The sequence below is a fragment of the Budorcas taxicolor genome, chromosome 10 (genome assembly GCF_023091745.1).
Source record: "Budorcas taxicolor isolate Tak-1 chromosome 10, Takin1.1, whole genome shotgun sequence".
Lineage (NCBI taxonomy): Eukaryota > Metazoa > Chordata > Mammalia > Artiodactyla > Bovidae > Budorcas > Budorcas taxicolor.
The window spans coordinates 44,694,300-44,717,996 of record NC_068919.1 but is presented as its reverse complement, the minus strand read 5'-3'; the positions used below and the strand labels follow the sequence as shown (position 1 = coordinate 44,717,996).

At 37.4% G+C, this 23,697-nt stretch overlaps 2 protein-coding genes across 2 annotated transcripts in view; one reads left to right on the top strand and one right to left on the bottom strand.

The window, feature by feature from the left end:
* Nucleotides 1–23,697, top strand: part of SNX1 (sorting nexin 1) — a 587,700-nt gene that overhangs the window by 139,210 nt on the left and 424,793 nt on the right. The gene's annotated exons all lie outside the window — the stretch shown is intronic.
* HERC1 (HECT and RLD domain containing E3 ubiquitin protein ligase family member 1) overlaps nucleotides 1–23,697 on the bottom strand; it is a 209,468-nt gene that overhangs the window by 64,964 nt on the left and 120,807 nt on the right. The window contains exons 27-37 of the mRNA XM_052646182.1: nucleotides 23,312–23,527; nucleotides 20,505–20,625; nucleotides 20,031–20,268; nucleotides 19,694–19,878; nucleotides 16,203–16,358; nucleotides 13,843–13,949; nucleotides 13,202–13,312; nucleotides 9,708–9,884; nucleotides 5,015–5,254; nucleotides 3,103–3,186; nucleotides 629–1,149 (exon numbers count right to left, since the gene is read on the bottom strand). Coding sequence (XP_052502142.1) covers nucleotides 629–1,149; nucleotides 3,103–3,186; nucleotides 5,015–5,254; nucleotides 9,708–9,884; nucleotides 13,202–13,312; nucleotides 13,843–13,949; nucleotides 16,203–16,358; nucleotides 19,694–19,878; nucleotides 20,031–20,268; nucleotides 20,505–20,625; nucleotides 23,312–23,527 — 2,156 coding nt within the window. The remainder of the gene's footprint in view (nucleotides 1–628; nucleotides 1,150–3,102; nucleotides 3,187–5,014; nucleotides 5,255–9,707; nucleotides 9,885–13,201; nucleotides 13,313–13,842; nucleotides 13,950–16,202; nucleotides 16,359–19,693; nucleotides 19,879–20,030; nucleotides 20,269–20,504; nucleotides 20,626–23,311; nucleotides 23,528–23,697) is intronic.

The window sequence follows — 23,697 nt, the reverse complement described above, 5'->3', positions numbered from 1 at the left end:
ACTTCCTTTTAAATATATGAAGTTTCTATTTCACACAAATTCTACCTGATTCCAAACACATCTAAATGCTTTTAAGCACACAATTTGTGCCAAATAAATGTAATTTTCATACCTATCAAAAATGTTGCACACTGAAGGTATAGAAATATATGCTTTAAAAAAAAGCAAGAATATTTAAAAATAACAGATAACACAAAACCTAATTTTAGTCACTCAAATGTTACCATCCTACAATCAAAGCCTTCCTATATAAAATGGAACTAAGAGATCTGCTGTCTGGCTTTTTTTGTGTCCCAATGTGTAATGGAAATGATTAAAAAGCAGGAAGTTAAATGAAAAATAGACAGAAGGATCCTACTTAATCTAAACTACTGAACTTACCATTTTTTTTCACAAAACAAACTAAAAACTATATATTTTACAAACTACTAGTATTCCAAGGAACACAAGTTTGGGAAATACCCCTTTAGGAAATCAATAGCACTCATACCCAGATGTACGAAAAATATTATTTTAAAAAGTTAATTGGCAGCTCACCTAAAATACATAATTACTCACTGTCCATAGGCAATAGCACATTTCACCAATAAATATTCATTTGCTAACAGTGTAACTCAACAAATCATACCTGATGGTAATTTCTGCTTCATCCCATTGGACTTTGGCAGACGTGCTGCCCTCTTTGACCACTCCCAGCAGCGTGGCATGGCGCCCAGTTTGCTTGTGAACACACCGACCTCCAACTCTAAGACCAGCATCAACTCCTCCTATCACTGCCAGCACAGGCCACACCTCTATGCAAAGGGTCCTCAGCTGCGGTTCTGACAGGTCAGCAAGGCCATGCCTACTGTGTTTACCTTTCTCTTCCTCTTTGTTTTCCTTTTCTTCTCTCATTTCATTTTCCTCTCGGCTTTGAACCGAGCGGCTCTTCTTTAGCTTCTGACCTGATTCTTTAATACATATCTTAATTTTGTGTAGCCTTTCCATCATTTTTTTGTTAATGCAGTAAGTCCAACGGTCTGTTCGATGAAGGATACGAATAAGCTGAATAGTGGCCTCTGCCAGCACTGCAGCTACTGGACTACAAATAGGATCTCCTGGAAGGAGGTCTCGTGGTGTGCCACGCATCTGCATATCACAAATTTTCACCTATAGAAAAGAGGGTGGCAAATGTGTGATTATTAATAGTTATCCTAAACTATTAATTCTATAAATCACAAAACTATAAATCTAGCACATGTAATCCAATGTGGAACTAGTATTTGGTCTCCTGATATATGTGTATTGTACTATTGGCCCTCAATAAGGAATGAGCAAGTAATACAGCTTTACTAAAGTCAGTAGCAGTATGGTCCTGAGAAATAAGTTACCCTGTCATTTAAACCTTCTGCAGCCTGTGAGTAGGAGTGCTGTTGTGGTCACTCAAAAGATAGGTACAGACCAAGGTGTATATGATTTAATTTGCTGTGCTGTGCTTATTCGCTCAGGCATGTCCAACTCTTTGTGACCCCAAGAACTGTAGCTCCTCTGTCCGTGGGGATTCTTCAGGCAAGAATACTGGAGTGGGTTGCCATGCCCTCCTCCAGAGGATCTTCCCAACCCAGGGATCGAACCCAGGTCTCCCACACTGCAGGCAGATTCTTCACCGTCTGAGCTATCAGGGAAGCCTTAGTCCCTACTCCAAAAGTCTTGACTTCACTCTAATCCTTAAGACTCCAGAATAATAATGAGTCCTGGGACCATCTTATATTGTTTCAGAGGTACAAAGATAAACTCACAAGATTATAAAATTGGTCACACATTTCAAATAAGACCTGGGTTCAAATCTAAACTCTGTGTAATCTTCAGAAATTATTTAATCTCTCTAAACCTCAGCTTTTTCATCTGAAAAAAAAAAATCTGACACTACTACCTGTATCTATCTCTTACTATATTAAAGATTAGACTATGCACATAAAGTGCTTATCAGCACTTTGCTGTGTGCCAGACACACAGTAAATATTTAAAAAAAATATTAACTATTATTAGTACTGTTTCTATCAGATTGTGAAGTCAGACAACGCTTCTGGGTAGAAGAAACTGATTGATATAAAAGCTACCTAAGGTTAAATTAATCCCTTCAAGCTTCACAGATGTTATGGAACAACAGGCCATCATTCTAACCAGAACATACTAAGAACCTGCTCTGGGCTGCAAGAATATCACCAGGGAAAGGGATAAAAAGTAGGTACTGGGGTGCCTGTTTATTTCATTTCCAATTCAGTTTTGTTGGCCACCTGGTTCAAGAAGCAGTTCCACTATCTAATGAGTAGTTAGCTTGAAATTATACCTCCTTGAAAATTTTTTAAAATATATTTAAAAGGCCAGAATAAATTATACTTTCATGGTTAGAATTTACCAAATCTAGCATTTTCATCACAGATGTATGATATGTGAGACAGCTTCACATCTTCCTACTAAAAAATAACTAGAAATTCTGGAGACCAAACCTAGGCTATATTATATACTCAACTAAAAGGATGGGGTAGAAAACAAATCAATCCTCACAGCGAGACTACGAAGAAGTTTCTCTCTGTGTGGGTTTTAGATTAGGAGGAAAAAAAGTTTTAGTGAGAGGGTATCACTTTAATAGTGTTCTGAGGACTTAGGGTTCAAATTTATACCTTCTACAGGGTCTGAAAACCCTCAGAGGAATGAATGAAAGGCAGCTTCCCCATTATAACTGAAACTTCCATTATTCACAGAATAGTATCTGACTACACTGAGGTTATTTTTAGATTCCTCTCTCATAGGTACAACTGCCAATGAACCAGATTATCCCTAAACTATTTCCTGTAATTCCTATAATCCCACATATGTTTGAAAGTTGATTCACTATATTCAAATTATCAGAATATCAAAATAGTCCCTTAAAAAAGAGTAAAGGTAATTTTTAAAAATAATCTAACCTTCTTCTGGAAGAGTAAATTTACCTTAGAAGGTACTTCTAATGGTAGAAATAGCTTCTTGTACCTATAAACTCTGTATGATGTTAACAAAAATATTAATAAAAAATAACAAATATTCTTCATGCTTAATTATGAAGGTCTGAGGTTTCATTACCTTTTCCCCTGGGTTGCTACTATAGAACATTACGCATGGGTACAACTCCGCTGCATCCACATCTTCGAAAGCTAATTTGGGTTCCTATAGTGTGGCACAGGTGATGGGAAAAAAGGGAAACAAAAATATGTTTTAAAATTGATAATATCCAATACATATTAAGAGTCAAAGCTCTTACGAGACACAGTAAGTTACTAGATTCAAACCTCAATTATCCTTACTAACTAAGGAAATTCCACATATAATAAATGATCTTAATTTGTTCCTCTGTTACAACTGTCTTATTGGGATTTTACTATTGTCTTTTTCTTTTTTTTTTTGGTGCTGATAAATATTATAAGAACCAAAAGGATTAGAGAAAAAGCAAAGAAGAGCAAATAATCTGTAAACTGAATAGCTAGCACTAACTGAGTCAAGGATAAGTAAAAAGAAAAACTCCATGACATAAATCACAGCAAGATCCTTTTTGGTCCAATTCCTAGATTAATGAAAATAAAATAAACAAATGGGACCTAATTAAAAGTTTTTCCACAGTAAAGGAAACCATAAACACAAGACAAAAAGACACCCCTCAGAAGGGGAGAAAATATTTGCAAATGAAGCAACTGACAAAGGATTAATCTCCAAAATATACAAACAGGGCATGCAGCTCAATATAAAAAATAAAAATAAAAAAATGGGCAGAAGCAATCTGGCATTCTGGGATGACCTGGAGGGATGGAATGGGGTGAGGAGAGGGAGGGGACGTAAGTATAATTATGGCTCATTCACACTGTATGTCAGAAACCAACACAACAGTGTAAAAACTGAAAAAACAAAAAAGAGTTCAGGAAAAAAAAATGGGCAGAAGATCTAAATAGGCATTTTTCCAAAGAAGACATACAGATAGCCAACAAATACATGAAAAGATGCCCAACATCACTAACTATTAAAGAAACACAAATCAAAACTACAATGAGGTATCACCTCACGCTGGTCAGAATGGCCATCATCAAAAATCTACAAACAACAAATCCTGGAACCTGAGGGATAGGATGGGGTGGGAGATGGGAAGCAGGTTCAAGAGGAAGGGGATGTATGTATATTTATGGCTGATTCATGTTGCTATCTGGCAAAAACCAGCACAACATTGTAAAGCAATTATCCTCCAATTAAAAATAAGAAAACAGAATACATGAGAAAGCTGAGACCCTGGAAGAAAAAAAATGCTGGAGAGGGTATAGAGAAAAGAGAACCTCATACACTGCTAGTGTAAATATAAATTGATACAGCCACTATAGAGAAAAGTATGGAGGTTCCTTGAAAAACCAAACCCGGAACTACTGTATGACCCAGCAATCCCACTATCAGGCATATACTCAGTGTTATGGGGGTTCCTCTATGGGTTACTTTCCTTCAAATTTATGACTTTGTTATTCTTTCTGCTTATCTTAAAAGTAAACATTTCAAACAAACAAAAAGACACATGAACCCCAATGTTCACTGCAGCACTATTTGCAATAGCCAGGACAAGGCAGTAACCTAAATGTCCATCAACAGGAGAATGGATAAAGAAGATGTGGTACATACGTATGAAATATTACTTGGCCATAAAAAAGCATGAAACAAGGTTATTTGCAGAGACATGGATGGACCGACAGACTGTCATAAAGAATGAAGTCAGAAAGAGAAAAGTAGATATCACACATTAATGCATATATATGTAATCTAGAAAAGTGGTATAGATGCAAAGCAGAAATGGGAACACAGATGTAGAGAACAAACGTATGAATACTAAGGAGGAAAGGGTAGAGGTGGGAAGAATTAGCAGCTTGGAATTGACATATTTACACCTCTGATAATATGTATAAAATAGATAACTAATTTAAAAAAGAAAACAAAACAAGCAATGCCTTCGAATAAGTTTCAGTACCTCTCCATTCTTCCCAAAGGAAATGGTCCTGGCTTCCATGTCTAACACACAGGTAATGAAATCTCCTTGAGTAAAGCTGGATAATGTCAGAGTCTGTTCTCCGTTGTGATAGAGGTTACCACTGTAGGCCCGATAGAGCCACATATCCGAGGTAGTACGGTGGTTAAAGTCGTGTACTGGCCAACGAGAAACTCCAACACACGTGCCTTCATTACCTCTGTTTTCCTTCACAATGTAAAACTAAAATCAAGTGGTAATGTTCACTAATATTCAAAAAAACTTTTTTATATACCATTAACCGTATAAAGCAATACTGAGGAATACGTTTATAAAGAATGAATTAAACATTTATGAGAACGTAAGTTTATTTTTAGCTTAAGTGAAAATAACACAAAAATGAAACAATTTCATCATTTTTAAAAATTTTAGGGCAAATTTAATATTTACCATGTAGTACATGTAGAATAACCTTTGAATATAACCCCTGAGTATTTATTTGAAATAAACAATTTTAACTTATATCTTAATTATGAAGTTGAGAAAGTACAGCAAGTCCAGAAAATTTTTAATGGACAGCTTCAATTCTTTATATACAAAATTTCTAATTACTTTTATGTATACTTCTGTTCAGAAAAGAGTTAATACAACACGCTTTTCAGAAAAGAGTTAATATAGCAGGCTTTAGACTGCTCTCTTTAAAAAGGCATGCTTATAACAGTGGCCCCTTAGCAAGTACCTGGTAACTCGACTGGTAAACAGTTTCCTACACTGTTACAAAACATTCCCTAAATGATTCAAGCAGCTTACCAGGACAAGAATGTTTGAACAAACAATGTGGTTTATAGTGAACATGAACTTTCCTTTTAGGAGTCTGGACTTTTAGCACATGCCAGGCAGAGGGTACCTTCATTACCAGTCTCCAGTAAAAATCTTGGGAACCAAGTCTCTAATGGGCTTCCCTAAAACATCACACACATGTTGCTGTATTTTCTTGGTGGGACAAGTGTGTGGTCCATGTGACCCTTCGTGGCATGGAGAAAACATAAGGAAGACTGAACACGTATTCCTGTAGATGCTTCCTGTGTCTTTTCCTCTTATTATCTGGCTATATATCCTTACCACCTGTTATAGAAAACCCCAGTCATCATGAATACAATGATATACTAAGTCCTATGAGTCCTTCTAACAAATCTTTGAACATAGGGGTAATCTTCAGGATCTCCAACACAGTAGTGGCAACATGAGCTTCACTAGAACAACTCTGTATCATTAAAATATAAGTACATATTTGGGAACAAGAGAGAACTCGGGAAAGAGAAAACTCTAATGCCTATGGGGTTACACTTTATGAAACAGCAGGTGAGTGGCTATCTATTGTGAGAGACAAAAGTTACCCATGGAATTCAAAAGTAATAGAGTCAACCACAGGAGAGTTGGCTCCCTGGCTGCTTTTGGCCGTTAGTTAAGTGAGGGGAGAAGAGCAGAAAAGTGTTGTTTTCCTCACTAGGTGGGAAGTGAAAGGGCCTAAACATTCCCAAACATGGGCTTTGGATGGGCCAAAGAATAAAAATAAGCTTGCAGTTGCTCTCTTCTCCAGGTGGCAAGAGAAAAAGTTCAAAAATCCCTGAGGTGAGTTTTGGGGAGACCAAAAATATTAGAAGTGTATGTTGCTCTTTCCTCCAAACAAGAAGAGATAAGGTATTTAAGTCAGTTTCCAGGGTGGAGCAAAGATTTATAAAGAAGAAAGGAAGGAATGGGAGGGAAGGGAAGGGATGGGAGGAAAGGAAGAGATGAGAGAAAGGTGTGTGGGGGGGTGGGGGGAGGGAGGTAGGGAGAGAGAGAGAAGAAAAGAAACTACTCCTGCAATTTTCTTTAGCCTAGAAGCTGCCACTACTATACTAGTACCCCAGTCCAACCAATTAACCTTGTAAGTCCTAAATTTATTGCTAGGGGTCTAAGTAAACTTGACATCTGAGAGGAAAGTAAATTTTACAAAACAGCTTCATTTCATGGCTACTGCATCTGGATGTATAATAAAAGATAGTATAAAATGTTATATGGTGTAACTTCATAGACACTAAGACATCAAACTAGAAAGGGAAAGCTGCAGAGGAAAAATGTTAGTAGCACACAACTTCCCTGCTTTTTGTCCCTGGCGAGTAGATTGGAATTTAAATTCTTTGAGTAATGGAAACAAAACAAGCCTCTATAATGATTTTTTGTTATGATATTTGCCTATCAGAACCACAAGAACAAAGGCAAACAAAGACTGGCAATCTCCACATAGAAATATACATTGAAGAGTTTTAAAAAACAGTTGTTAGTTGCCAATTAGTTCCTGTAAAATCAGATGTCTGACCCTTAGAGTCTGATGATTTTCTAGCCTGCAATGAATATTTTTGAGTAAGTAAATCAAATCTATACTTTAAGAAGGCAACCAGACCTTAGTCACTTAGACTTTAAATGCAGCTGTCTAATCCTACAGCATTTAGGTTTTACTGCTACCCCCAAAAGTTGCTAGTTTCATTATAGAAGCCTCAATTCACAGCTTCCAATCGCTTGGAGCAGCCTCTAAGTTAAAACCTGATACTCTCTACTATGGGCTGTTTCAACTCAACATGAGCTGTGTTCAACTAAAAGTAGGTACCAGACCAACAAACAAAAATCAAATGTTGGGACTGTTGAAGATTTAGTTGGTGTAGCCATAAACTGAAAACATCATGGATTCTAGTTGGACTGTCCAAGATTCTTATATATGCCCCTGGGAAAGGGCTTGTTCTTTTGATAGTCATCTAACTTGAGCTGCTGATTGGCTTTCTATTTCTGACATAAAACCGATTACATTCTTAACTTCTATTCTTCCTGAAACCTGAAAGCTAGAGGAGGGCATACTTCAGGGCACATGATCCCTCTCGTCCACTCTTATAACAGATGGACTCTTGACCTCTTCTTGTGGATGTCCTATTGCTACTGACTTTTTCTGTTCAGCTTTTTGAACTAGTCAGTTTCAACAACAGACTGATAGCTTGATTCTATGTCTGATACCCAGGCCCTAGTAAGACAGATTATTTAATGAAGCTCTCCCCAGAAAAAGATGGATCTTTCCTAGGCTGCTCACTGGATAAATGGTTAGGATAGAAGAGGTAGATGGTGTGAAAAACAATTTTTTAATTGGGATTTTGTCCTGACAATTCCTAACCTTTGTGGTTAGGAATAAAAATGTTTTTATTAAAAAAAAATTTTTTTTGTATGTGTGTGAAAATTCTTTTGTCCCTATTGCTTCTAACCCTTCTGGACAAAAGGGCTAGATGAAGATAAAAAATGATTTTAAAAAATGTGAAGTTAGAATTATTAAATGAGAAATACTGATTTTAGAATAAGGTAGGTGGGGAGGGAACCCAGGCCCCAGGAAGTGTGGAAGAATAGAGATGGCATAAATGATCATCATTTTTCACAACTGTTCCTCCTCCTGGGGGAGGGGAGAATGGGGGAAAGCCATGCTATTGAGAAGGTGGTTTTGAGCACTTTAAATTCAAACTGGCTTCTGAGCCTCCCATTATACTTAACAGGCTATACGAAGCAGGGGATGACTCCAGGTCCTGGAATTTCCACAGAACACCTCCAGATGTCATCCATACTCTTGAGGCAGATAAAACGATGTCACAGACAAACAGAACTATTTAACCAACTGGCTTTAGAGATAGTCCCTCTGAAACCAAGAACTCAACTAAATTATTTAAACCGCAATGAGAAAATAAGGTGGGAGGCCCCCTGATAGGAGATCACATCAGGGTCCTGTTAACTTGTTCTGCCTGACTACTGTACATCTTATAAACTCTTCATCTCCAAGGATACCACATACAACCTCTAGAATTACATTTTTCTGTGTACATACCCTATTCTGAGTCCTGGACTGGCCAGAGTTGTGCTGTGCTAAATTTATAGAAAAAGCCACATTACTTTTTAAGATAGATATTTTTGATTAATAAGATTTATTTTAACTGGCTAAGTCTAAGACCCCTGAAGTCAATACTGCAGGCTGGTCTCACCCTGCTGTCTGAGGTCCTACCAGATAATAACATTAATTTTATTGTAAAAACACTGTGGCCAAGAGCCAAGGAGGTAGACTGTGCAATCAAAAGAAGTAACACAACAGGACTGCTATCCTTAGAAATGTCTGCTTACACTGTTGGTCCTTGGCTGGCACCTGGGGACTAGACTGATAAATACTTCGCCACATTGATACAGTTTCCCTAACTGATAAAGGTGGCTTCTTGTGCTTAGACTGTATGATAATATGGTTTATGCTAAAAAGCTACTTTCCCTCTAGGAATCTAAAATTTTAGTATATGCCAGGCAGAGTATGTGACTAGCATCCAGTAAACATCTCGGCCACTCAGTCTCTAATGTGCTCTATTTTCATTGCTGGGGGCTGCACTGTGTGACTTCTCATGGAAGAGATGATCGTGATTTTTCAACTATACATTAAAAACATTTTTGAAAGAGTTACAAAAATAATACAGAGTTCTTGTATATCCTTCATTGAGCTTCCATTTATGTTAAAAATTACAGAATACTAGAACTTCTACATAAGATGATTTTTTTAATAGTCTTTCCATTTAAAAAAAAATAATCTAGGAGGAAAAGACTAAAAGATAAAATGTCTTTAATAACTACTTAGAATTCTACGCACCTTCCACTGATAGCACCCAGAAGTTACTCCAGTTGACGCCAATCCATATCCTTTTCCTCCACTGCCATGAGTTAAAATCTGTCCATTTTCCACTATACAACACTGAGCTTTCTCTGGGTCAAAGGATACTTCTTGTATAGGAAGATTCTCATCTTCTTCCTCCAACTCTCCCTGCTTCTACCAGAAAAGAAACTGAGTCAGTATTTTGAAGTAATTCAGATCTCAGTTAATAGATATGCTAAGACTCCTTGGTTTGATTCCACAAATATTTATTATTTACTATATACCAGTTACTGTGCAGGCGATGGGAACACAAGCATAAATGTGGCATGGTCCCTGCCCACAAAGAGCTTATAACTCAGTCAGGCAAAAGACAGACAAATAACACAATACTGCAGTGAGAGAATAAAAGAAGTTACATGACAGGTATAGCAGAAATATAAAAGTGTAAGTTTCTAACTATGCTTGGGAAGGATAAGGTAAGCATTCAAAAGAGGATGACTTCTGACTTCAGTCCTGAATGATAAGAAGGCATTAAGCAGCTGATCAAAGAAAAAGAAATTTAAGGCAGTACTTTTGAACTGTGGTGTTGGAGAAGACTCTTGAGAGTCCCTTGGACTGCAAGGAGATCCAACCAGTCCATTCTGATAGAGATCAACCCTGGGATTTCTTTGGAAGGAATGATGCTAAAGCTGAAGCTCCAGTACTTTGGCCACCTCATGCGAAGAGTTGACTCATTAGAAAAGACTCTGATGCTGGGAGGGATTGGGGGCAGGAGGAGAAGGGGACGACCAAGGATGAGATGGCTGGATGGCATCACTGACTCGATGGATGTGAGTCTGAGTGAACTCTGGGAGGTGGTGATGGACAGGGAGGCCTGGCGTGCTGTGATTCATGGGGTTGCAAAGAGTCGGGCACGACTGAGCGACTGAACTCACTGAGCGACTGAACTGAACTGAACAGCATGTGTCAAGGCAAAGAGCTGAAACAGAATTCACTGATCAGCATTCTCTGATTTAACATAATTCCAAGCAGTATTGAAGATTTGGAGGATGAGACTGAAAAAGAATAAGGAACTAGGAACAAAATCATAGAAGGCATTCTAAGTTTGATCTTTAGACAACAGAATTTCTACACAGAATGACTTATATAGAGGAACTCTGATCAGATCTATGTTTCATAAACATTGTTGTACCAGGAGTATACAGGATGAAAACAGAGAGAACAATCAGGAGTTTACTGCAGGAGTTCAGGTAAGAAACACTGACAACGTAAAAGTCCTTCATTTACCCAATGAGTATTTATTAAGCATCTACTGTGTACTAGACACTATATCAGGTCCTATATATTCAGCAATATACTGGATAGATTAGGTCTCTGCTCACACAGAGCTTATATTTTAGAAAGTGGAGACAGAAAAGAAACAAGAAAATATTAGGTGATAAATGCTACACTGAAATTAAAATAGGTGATGTTTGTGGCATTAAAGATTATGTGGCAACTGACTCTAGATTGCGGATTAGGAAAGGAATCTGAAGAAGTGATAATTAAGTCAAGACATGGATAATACGTTGACTTCTGAGAAACATATCTGAGGGAAGTATTCTAAGTAGAAAGAAAGCCAGAGCAAAGCCCAAAGGAAGGAACAAGCTCAGTGTGTTCAAGAAGCAGCAAGAAGGCAAGTTGTTCACAGTGTAGTAAGCAAAGAGGCGATAAAGGATGGAAAACCATTAACTGGAGGGTTTAAGCAGAGGATCAACATGCTCCAAGTTACCAAGGTAAAAGCTCACACTAGATCCTGTGTAGAGAATGAATTAACATGGGATACTGCATAATCCAGGCCAGACAAAAGAGTGGCTTGGAGTAGGGTGATGGCAGAGGAATGAGGTGGAAAAATTCAAGTTAAGTATTAACAGAGAAGTTAGCAAGACTTGGAGATTATATAGATAGAGAAAACGGGGTGTGTGTGATAGAGAGGAATCAAGGATGACTGCTTGGTTTTTTGGTTGAGTCACTTACTAGGAAACATGGGAAAGCCTGGAACTAAGGATGCTGCTAAGTATGAGATGCCTATTAGACTATCACTCAAGTGGCAAGGCAAGTAGAAGATGGGTATATAAGTCTGGAATTCAGAAAAAAATGTCAAAAATGGGACTAAAGATTTGGTGACCAATGGCAGATGGGTCTGAATAAGGTTTGATGCTAGAGGAAATGAAATGGAAGTAACGGCTGAAGAAAACAAAGGGTCTTAGGACCAAACCTTGGGATATTCCAGCAGTTAGATTAAATAGAAGTGAAAGTCAAAGTGGTAGTCACTCAGTCATGTCCAACTCTTTGCAAACCCACACACTGCAGCCCACCAGGCTCCTCTGTCCATGGAATTCTCCAGGAAAGAACACTGGAGTGGGTTGCCATTCCATTCTCCAGGAGATCTTCCCCACCCAGGGAGTGAACCCGGGTCTTCTACATTGCAGGCAGATTATTTACCTGAATCTGCCTCAATGGGAATCTGCCTCAGGCCAGGCTTTCCCTGGTCTGAGCCACCAGGGAAGCCCTAAAATAGAAGGTGTAGTACAAATAAAAAAGGATGAGAAGAAAAGGCCATTGTACTGGGATAGAAGGAAAACCAGAAAAAGCATGGAATCATGAAAACTAATAGAAAGACTAAGATAGCTAGATAGATGGATTCAAGCAAAAACAATTTAGGAGGTGAAATCAATGGGGTCTAGGGACCACACGGATTAGCAAAGTCTAGAATTCCCAGGAATTCAGGTTTGAGAAGCTAGTTGAATGTTAGTACCACCAATAAAAATGGGATGAGAGGAAAAGAAGAAAGGTTTGAAAGAAAGACACCTGGGCTATCTATCATTCAAGTTTGGAAGGCGATGAACGTAGTAAAAATGGTCATGATTATGACTGAGACTTCTAGGAAAGCTAAACACAGAACTCTGAGGAACACCGGAATCTGGGATGGAGGCAAGTAGAAAGTCACACTAAAGAACAGATGCCTCCAGAGGGAATCAAGGAATGGTAGAGGGAATCTACAGCGAGTGATGGTTTGAAAACAATGGAAGGCTAGAGTTTACAGAGGTCAAGTAAGTTGTGAGCAAAAAGCCATACACTATTACCACCAACACCTCTGTCATTATTTCAGTGCTTTGGTGGAAAAGAAACAATTGGGCTGAAGAGATGAGAAGGAAGGAAGTGACTTAAACATGTAAAAGATTACTCTTCCCAGAGGCTTAGCAATGACGTACGAAAGAATATATAGAAAGGCTTCATTGATAAAAAAAATGCTATTTAGGAGAGTGGGAATAAGAGATGTTTACAAACTGAGGAGAAGGAAAGTCCTCCAGTGGAGAGGGAAGGTGAGTGCAGAGAGGAGACTGAATAACTGATAGAAAAATGTCCATCAAAGGAGAAAGGATCCAGAGACAGGTGGCAAGATATTCACTTGTGCTGTCTAAAAATACCTTTTGGGAAGAATCAGGTACCTGTAATTTTATTTCTTGTTCTTTTTCCTTTATCTGAATAGCATGTTTGGCCTGAGCAATGGGTGTCTCCCACATACAATCTGACAGGAGGGAAAACAGGCGTTCCACAACCTATGTATTGAAGGAAAAATGATAAAATCTGTAAAGGATTATTTAAACTATTTTTAGAAAAGATAAATCATAAGATTAAGCCACCTGTGAGATTTAATTATACCAATGTTTGACAGCTACTTTGTGTAGATGCAAGCTAAAATGTCATTTTTTAGAAAGATCACTAACCTACTACAGAGTGGGTTCAACTGCCCTGTTGCCTCCTATATGGACCTCTGATGAGGCCATACAGCCTCACATCTTTCTCTCTCTAGATGCCCAAACGTAGTAAGAAATTCTATAAATTGTCCTTTCATTCTGACCTTGAAAATATTCACTATGCCACCACTTCTCACATCTCATAACTAATTTAATTTCTCTTTCTCTTTGCTTGGAGATGAAAAAATTTAAAAAACAATCTCAGAAGTGGAAGTCGTAGATGCTACTGAATAAATGACACATTTGCAACTGAAGAGACTATAAGTTTCAAATTTGGGTGAATCATGTTGCAGATGTAAAGAATATCTTCTAATAATTTTAAAAATAGAAACCTGGGCCATCTGATCATCTTCTACACCAGATTCACAAGCTGGCAGCACAGCCTCAAGGACATGAAGTGCAAGGAGCCTTGTTCTTAAGTTACCAACTAGAGGAATTCCTGGAGGGGGAAAAGAACATTGTCTTACTATAAATGTAACTTAAATTCAAAGTTTAAATAAACTTCTTGAAAAAAATCCTTGAAGCTGTTAAGTATTTAGGATGGAACAGACTTCACTTCAGCACATTATCACAAGAATTCTGGATTCATCCCATATCCATCCATGTATATGAATATTCATGTTCGTGTTTCAGTTTTTATGTATATATAAGTTTTTATGTATATATTATATGTATATATAATGTACTATAATAAACACCTGTGCCAAGTACCATGCTATGCATTTCATATACATTAACAACTCTGTTGATCCTCACAAATCCTACATTATATCCTTATTTTACTGATGAGGAAACAGAGGCTCAGAGAAGTAACTTGAGCAAAGCCACATAGCTCAGTAGAGACAGAAGTAGAATTTTAAATGACCCATCTGTTAACCTCTAAAGCTCAGGCTTACCATACCCTTTAATTGCTTCTGACTGCATCTATGCCCTGACGGACCTACAGGGTTAATGGAGAGAAAGCAGTTTCTATTTTTCTAAAACAAAGACAGAGGCAGGATACCGATGCTCTTTTTTTCTATCTATTACTATTACTGGGTTGGCCAAAAAACTCTTTCGGGTTTTTTGCACTGTCTTACAGAAAAATCCGAAACAACTCTTTTGGCCAACCCAATACAAACAACCAGTAGAAATAAATTAATATTTGATTCTTCTTCATGCTCTAAGAACTTACTCAATATTATCATAAGCCTTATTTTACTAAAGGAGAAAAAAAAGCTACTGTAAGCTATACTAGTAAAGAAAAACTGACAGGAAAATGACTATAAACTTACTATATATAAGGCAAAGAAGCATAGTTACAGGAAGAATCCTGACTTGAACTACTGATCTGCCAATAGTAGTAACTTATAAATGGCAGAGCTTTTAAGAAAATAAGATAAAGGTAAGGCCTCTTTTAAATAAAATGCTATTTTATTTGCAGCACAGTTGATCAATTTTGGAAATTCTTTAAACACTTTTAACAACAAATCAATTTCTTGCCAGAATTTGCTACCACAATGACTGGGATAATTCTGTTGCAAGAACATTAACATTTAGTATGACTCCATTTTACTGTATTTTTGCAGTTAATAACTGCAGCTATTATGTTAATAATAAGCTGCCTGTATTATTCTTGTTTATATATTAAGCTTAAAACATATACAGAATCTGAATTTTTAAAAAATTGAATACATACAAAAAAGTAAAAAGAAACACTAATAAACAATATTAAAAATGTACACATATAAAATAACATGTATCACAGAAGACTATGTTACATTTTAGCACACTTAAGAAAGACTGCTGCTGCTAAGTCGCTTCAGTCGTGTCCGACTCTGTGCGACCCCACAGACGACAGCCCACCAGGCTCCCCGGTCCCTGGAATTCTCCAGGCAAGAACACTGGAGTGTGCTGCCATTTCCTTCTCCAATGCATGAAAGTGAAAAGTGAAAGTGAAGTGGCTCAGTCAGGTCCGACTTTCCACGACCCCATGGACTGCAGCCCACCAGGCTCCTCCGTCCATGAGATTTTCTAGGCAAGAGTACTGGAGTGGGGTGCCATTGCCTACGGATGATGAAAAAGTTCTAGAAATGGACAGCAGTGATGGTTGAGCAACTCTGTGAATGTACTCAATGTTACTGAATTGTACACTTAAGTGGTTAAAATGGTAAATTCTATTTTATGTACATTTCTTTTAAAAACAATAAAAAGCAAGCAGATTAGGAAAAGACTGACAGTAATCTATGTAAGCAGACCAGAGTTTTAGGCTAAGAAGCAAGAATTAAGCTTATTTTACAGAACTCTCATAGATAGCACACAACTAGAAGTTAAATCAAAGCAACAGAGATCATATCATGATGAGAAAGAACAGACAAATTCAGATCTGCATTCTGATAATCCAACAATTTTAAAATCTGTGCTTAATTATCACAATAAACTGGATGTTCTCCACTTATTATTGTAATCTGAACAACTAGAGACGTTTTCAATATTAAATCTATGATCTTCTCCAGTGCTATCTTCTATTATTGATTCCTTTCCATTTTTACTTCTGAAATTAGTTCTCTTTCAATCAAATAAGTACTCACAAAACAGGAAAGAAAAGTCTTAAAATCAAGATCAAGTATCCAATGTTGTTAAAGTCTGGCATTATCTGAACAAAACACATGTGATATGCAAAATACTCCAAAATAAGACAAAGGTCACATACCTGAAGAACATTTCTGAGACGCTATATTTAAAAGCACCTCTGTCCACTTTGGGGAAGCCATTTTTGATTGAATTGCTTTTGAAGATACAACTCTGCGAAGAAAAACTAGGAAATCCCCCAGATGCAGTTCAGCTGCGTGCTGTTTCCTAAGAGCAGCTAAAGAATGGACAGGTTTACATTATAACCAAAAGCAAACAGGAAACAGTTTTTTATCAAATAACTTACACTGAGAATGCAGTTAAGTACCACTTAATTCACAACCTAGGCTGTCAATTAGCTGCCTAGGGCCTGGGTTCAATTCCTGGTCGGGGAACTAATATCCTACAAGCCACGCTGCATGAACAAAAATAAATAAATGTTATGAACTGAAACATATTCTTAAAAACCAAAACAAAACTATGTCTGTGTGTGCATTAGACTAGTAAAAGAGCTGATGACTGTAATCACATGTTCAAAAAGTCCATGATCCACTCACCACTTCCCCATTCCTCTGGCCCAATCAAATTAAGAATTACATCTCTAAAAAAAACTTAACTGTTTTTATATTCTACAAGACACAAATTTCTAGGCCTGGGTATGGTTTGCCTGAACTCTACATATAAGAAATCTTTCCACCAACCTGCTCTAAACAACCATCCCAATTTTCCCAAGAGCATCAATACCTCTCGTCACCCCTCTAATAGTCGCCCTCCAAGACTGACGCTAAAGCTGAAGCTCCAATACTTTGGCCATCTGATGTGAAGAATGATTCATTGGAAAAGACCCTGATGCTGGGAAAAACTGAGGGAAGGAGGAGAAGAGGGTGGCAGAGAATGAGAGGGTTGGATAGCATCACCAACTCAATGGACATAAGTCTGAGCAAACTGTGGGAGATAGTAAAGAACAGGGAAGCCCGGTATGCTACAGTCCATGGAGTTGAAAATAGTTGGACACGACTTAGCAACTGGACAACAACAACCCTGTACATTTTGAAGCCAAAGAACTTTCTGCTCTTCTTCTAATACACCGTGATCTCATATCATCCAACACCTTGGAGGTATGACCCACTCAGAGCCAGGGCAGAGAAGTTTGCAAGTGGGGCAGATTCCCAGAATGTCGGTCTGTAAGGTGCATTAAAACATGGAAAACTGTAACAATTTGAAAGCAAGCATTTCTTTTTCAGGGAGATCCTGGCATATCAAATTAAGAAATACACAGATAAGTCACTTGTGATGGAAGGGAGACCAACTACCAGCCAAAGGACAGGTCTGACTAGTCAGTAATCTACAATACCTTCATGGATAGCCTGTTAACTGGAGGGCTTTTGTTTTGCTGATGGGTGTGCACGTTTATGATAAAACTAACCTGTTAGGGACAATCAGAGAAAAAGCTAAGAGTTCCTTTTCTACGTTTCCTTCTCACAGTACTCTAATACTTCTTCAGTCTTTGCTAATATGCAAACTTTTTAATAGTATTAATTTGAAGAATATAAAATTATTAGCCTGCCCTAGGTACCTATATCTCACTCTAACCTTGTTCCTATGCATTTCTTCAAAATCCAGTTCAAAAGTTACCTCTTCCATGAAGCTTTCTCTCTTGGTAGAGACCCCTGGGAAAATCTCTTTTAGGAGGCCTCCATCCAACCCCACTCTCACTCCCAGCAAGTATTTTTTTTAATAAGACACTCAATTAATTAAAGTAATTAAAGCCTAGAGACCTTAACCATAAAGCTAGTTGATACAGCTTGATGATATAGTTTGTTTCCAGTATCAGTACTATGTTTGAAATGAAGAGTACACCTTACTTTCAGTTAAGTATTATAGGGAGTATGTGGAGTTATTAATACGTGGTCTGTCTATCTGAATGCCTGGCCACTGCTGACTAGAATCAATCTCACTCCCAGGCACGCCCATAAACAGAAAAGGGACAACCTGAGAGGGGAATGGATGTGGACTCAGTGTGTTGTTACACCTGCTAAGATTCATCACAGTTTATTTTTTTACTGGATATGGAAGGATGCTGAGAAGTAACTCTTCTGCTTCTTCCATGCTGTCCATATGTGCAGTGCTCAACAGAGAATGGAAAGAAACTATTACCTTAACAACCCTGTATCCCCAGTTGGAGCTGAGGAAAAAGGGAGGTGGCATTAAAAGCCTGTTTTTATGTTATCATGCCTTGTGAGTCTCCTCACACTCTGTATATGAAACATGCTCTTTATAAAAAAGAAGTAACTTGCCACAGATTCAGCCTCTGAAACCAAAAGTTAGCCCTCAATAAGACTCATACATCCTTCTAGATTCTGACCTAAGAGATTTAGCTATTTCTTCTGAGCTTATTGTATTACTCTATAATTATTTGTTTAAATGTCTGCCTTCCTCATTATCCTAGAAAGTCCTAGAGGGCAGAGATAATGTTTTGTCATTTTTGTATCCCCAGCATGTTCCTTTATCCACCCACCTACCTACACACTATTAATATTATTTAAATACTACCTTATTTATTTAAATAGTATTCATTATACTATTCCAGTATTAACATTCATCAAGCTCTTATGTGCCAGATACTGCTCTAAATCCTTTACAAGTATTAAGTTATTTAATCCTCATAATGGTCTTGAAAGACTGGATCTATTACCTTTGTTTTATCTGTCTGTCTGTCTATCTGGTCCAGAAAGGATTTAACAGCTCCCAGAGCTTATTATGGTAATAAGACACTGGTAGTTACACAAAATTTTTTCAACAAATGATCAGTTTTAGACCTTTATTCCTTAATTATATAACTGACATATGCAGTAGTTCTCCTGTTAAGGGTTTACATTCTACTGAAATACAATGTTCACTGTATTTTTTGTGGGGTTTTTTTGGCTGTGCTGTGCAACCTGTGGGATCTTAGTTCCCTGACCAGGGTTTGAACCAACATTCTCAGCAGTAAAAGCCAAGTCCTAACCACTGAATCATGAGGGAATTCCCACAATGTTGATTAATAGGTTTTTAAAGCTATAAGCAGATGACCATATAACAGCAACCAAAATTTATTACAGCTAAGTATAATGAAGAATTTTTTCTAGTGACTAGAGAACAGAACAGCCTAGCAAGCACTTCAGCTCCCCTAATCTAACCCAATTCCAAAATATTAAAAACCTTGATCCTGGAGGAACACTTAAACCAAGACTGTAACTCAAGAGATGAGCTGTCAGGATTAAATGCTACAAAAACATAATCTGGGGAAATCAGTCACTGAGAACCTCTAGGTTCTAGATACAATAGAGAGCCTGAATCTACACTTTGGCTGGTATAGTTACTACATCAGGGTTAACTGACTGTAAAGAGAGGAAGTTCAACCAGATGTACATCTACATCGTACATATTAGGAGAGAAATGAGGTTTCTAACTAAACAAATAAAAATCCTTTCATGCCTCACAACAGAAAGAAATCTACATTCTAAAGATATTCACACAATGTAGACTCAAAAAATGCTTATAAATAATAACAGAAAAAAACGTTTACGATACCTCTGAAATCTCTCTTCTCAGTTTCTCCACTGGAGTCAATTTTTTTTCCTTCTTCATCCTCTTCTCCTTCTCCAAAAGAGGCCATAAGCAATACACCAGCCTGGGACAACAAATTCTTCAACTGACTACAGAGTAGATCCAACAAAGATTGAACTACCTTGGGGCTCAGTTTATCAGCATAGGTCCTATGTGAAATAATGGGAAAAAAATAAATGGAAATTATACAGAAGGGTAAACATACTTAAATACATAAAGAAGATTAGGGGTAAAAGGAAATTAACTAAAATGTGAAAGACCAACCCCCACAAAGTTCTATCAAGACATCTACAATGCTCACCCTGTAGTGATGGCTAGAATCTGGAGCAACCTTGTACTAGCCACTTTTAGAGCTGTGCTAAGCTGGGAAACACCTGTTTTTGGCAACAACTGAAGAGGCTGTCCTAGCATGGTGTCTGTGCCACATAACTGTGACAATACATTTAGCAGACCAGTGGAAATTGCCAAAGAAACATCTACTGGCTGATAGTGAACACTCAGGGCAAAAACTGTAACCAAAAGGAGACGCTGTTGGGCTTCTAGAAAAAAAGAGAAAAAGACAATTGAGAATCTTCTTTGAAGTTAACAAAGTATTTGCTAAAATAAGTCATATTCCAAAACATAAATGGCAGTATGGAACACTATTAAACTTTCAAGTATTTATTCTTTACAGATAAGCTGACATACTGTTATTAAACACAGAACATTAGCTACCTACTACAACCCCAAGCGAAAATGCAACTTGCATCTTACATTTGCATGTGTAGTTACTCACCAATGTGGTGCTTGTTGGCTTGCAGGGCTCTCTCCAAGGTAGCAGACAATTGTTGATAAATCTTATGCACAGCCACCTGGATTTCAATCTGAATATTTCTCTTAGCTGCTCTGATCCCATCCTAAATTACACATAAAGATTTACCTTTTCTATTAACAACAACAACACTTCCTACATTTTTTTAAAGTTAATAAATTTTACTTTACAATATTGTATTGGTTTTGTCATACACTGACTTGAATCCGCAATGAGTGTACATGTGTTCCCCATCCTGAACCCCCCTCCTACCTCCCTCCCCACCCCATCCCTCTGGGTCCTCCCAGTGCACCAGCCCTGAGCATCCTGTATCATGCATAGAACCTGGACTAGCGATTCGTTTCACATATGATATTTTATATGTTTCAATGCCATTCTCCCGTATCATCCCTCCCTCACCCTCTCCCACAGAGTCCAGAAGACTGTTCTATACATCTGTGTCTCTTTTGCTGTCTCGCATATAGGGTTATCGTTATCATCTTTCTAAATTCCATATATATGCGTTAGTATACTGTATTGGTGTTTTTCTTTCTGGCTTACTTCACTCTGTATAATAGGCTCCAGTTTCATCCACCTCATTAGAAGATTCAAATGTATTCTTTTTAATGGCTGAGTAATACTCCATTGTGTGTATGTACCACAGCTTTCTTATCCATTCGTTTGCTGATGGACATCTAGGTTACTTCCATGTCCTTGCTATTATAAACAGTGCTGTAATGAACATTGGGGTACACACGTCTCTTTCAATTCTGGTTTCCTCAGTGAATATGCCCAGCAGTCGAATTGCTGGGTCATAAGGCGGTTCTATCTCCAGTTTTTTAAAGAATCACCACACTGTTCTCCATAGTGGCTGTACTAGTCTGCATTCCTACCAACAGTGTAAGAGGGTTCCCTTTCCTCCACACCCTCTCCAGCATTTATTGTTGTAGACTTTTGGGTAGCAGCCATTCTGACTGGCGTGAAATGGTACCTCATTGTGGTTTTGATTTGCATTTCTCTGATAATGAACGAGTGATGTTGAGCATCTTTTCATATGTTTGTTAGCCATCTGCATGTCTTTGCAGATGACATGATCCTCTACATAGAAAACACTAAAGACTCTACCAGAAAATTACTAGAGCTAATCAATGAATATAGTAAAGTTGCAGGATATAAAATTAACACACAGAAATCCTTTGCATTCCTATACACTAACAATGAGAAAACAGAGAGAGAAATTAAGGAAACAATTTCATTTACCACTGCAATGAAAAGAATAAAATACTTGGGAATATATCCACCTAAAGAAACAAAAGACCTATATATAGAAAACTATAAAACACTGGTGAAAAGAAATCAAAGAGAACACTAATACATGGAAAAATATACCGTGTTCATGGATCGGAAGAATCAATATAGTGAAAATGAGTATACTACCCAAAGCAATCTATAGATTCAATGCAATCCCTATCAAGCTACCAATGGTATTTTTCAGAGAACTCGAATAAATAATTTCACAATTTGTATGGAAATCCAAAAAGCCTCGAATAGCCAAAGCAATCTTAAGAAAGAAGAATGGAACTGGAGGAATTAACCTGCCTGATTTCAGGCTCTACTACAGAGCCACAGTCATCAAGACAGTATGGTACTGGCACAAAGACAGAAATATAGATCAATGGAACAAAATAGAAAGCCCAGAGATAAATCCATGCACCTATGGACACCTTATCTTTGACAAAGGATGCAAGAATATACAATGGAGAAAAGACAATCTCTTTAACAAGTGGTGCTGGGAAAACTGGTCAACCACTTGTAAAAGAATGGAACTAGAACACTTTCTAACACCATACACAAAATAAACTCAAAATGGATTAAAAATCTAAATGTAAGATAAGAAACTATTAAACTCCTAGAGGAAAACATGGGCAAAACACTGTCCAACATAAATCACAGCAGGATCCTCTATGACCCACCTCCCAGAATATTGGAAATAAAAACAAAAATAAACCAATGGGACCTAATTAAAATTAAAAGCTTCTGCACAACAAAGGAAACTATAAGCAAGGTGAAAAGACAGCCTTCAGAATGGGAGAAAATAATAGCAAACGAAGCAACAGACAAATAATTAATCTCAAAAATATACAAGCAACTCCTGCAGCTCAATTCCAGAAAAATAAAAGACCCAATCAAAAAGTGGGCCAAAGAACTAAATAAACACTTCCTACTTTTGAAAGTAATAGCATTTTATCCCTAGTCTATACTAGAGCCCTATGGTGGTTTTTAATCATTTCGTATATTTCAGTGTATAAAGGTTAAAACTTTTCAGTGCTTGAAAATTCTTGATTCTATATAATCTTTCTCCTTTCCCACAAAGCATTTCTCCTCTCTAAACATGGAAGACATGAAGAGAACACTTAAAAAAACAGTTCAAACAACCAGAGAAACTCAGTAAAATTGATTAAGTCTAAAATGTAAATTTTTGAAACCCATCCTCCCAAATACCAACCCTGTCCCAACTTAAATCTACCTCTATGCAATTTGGCTAAGGGATAATAAAACTGAGCCAGCAAAGAATGTAAAAGTACAACAGTACCACAGCTTACCTATTGGTTTATCTAATTGCAGCTACACTACTATTTATTACTCAAGAAATGAAACCAATGGTATCATTAAGTCATTTAGGTCTTTATATTTTTAAACCTCAATTCTAAGCACCAAAAAGTTTAGCATTATTAAACTGGTGTAAAAATACAGGTAAGGTGTCATTCTCACAGGACAGCTCTGTCACCTACCTGATAGTGATGCAATCGGCCACTCTCTCCTTTGGCTCCTGCATGTCCAACAGTGCCTAAACCAAAACACCCTGCTAGAAACTGCAGCCTCACAGATGTGAGCAGAGTGGATGACTGGAAACCTGAGCTCAATCTGCTTCCTGTCAGAGAGATGCTACCTTTTTCTTCCATTCCAGACAATAGAACAAGTATCTGATGAAGTGCCTCTAAACGGAGCTTGCAAAAAGATAAAATAAACATATTTTAGAATTCTTCACTGAACTGAGACACAAATAACTCTCTATGTCATAGACAATATATTTCTTAGTGTACAGAAAATTTTGATATTTCTTAGGAATCTGTTCTATTGACATAAATAATTATTTTGCTATCATGACTTTAAAAAT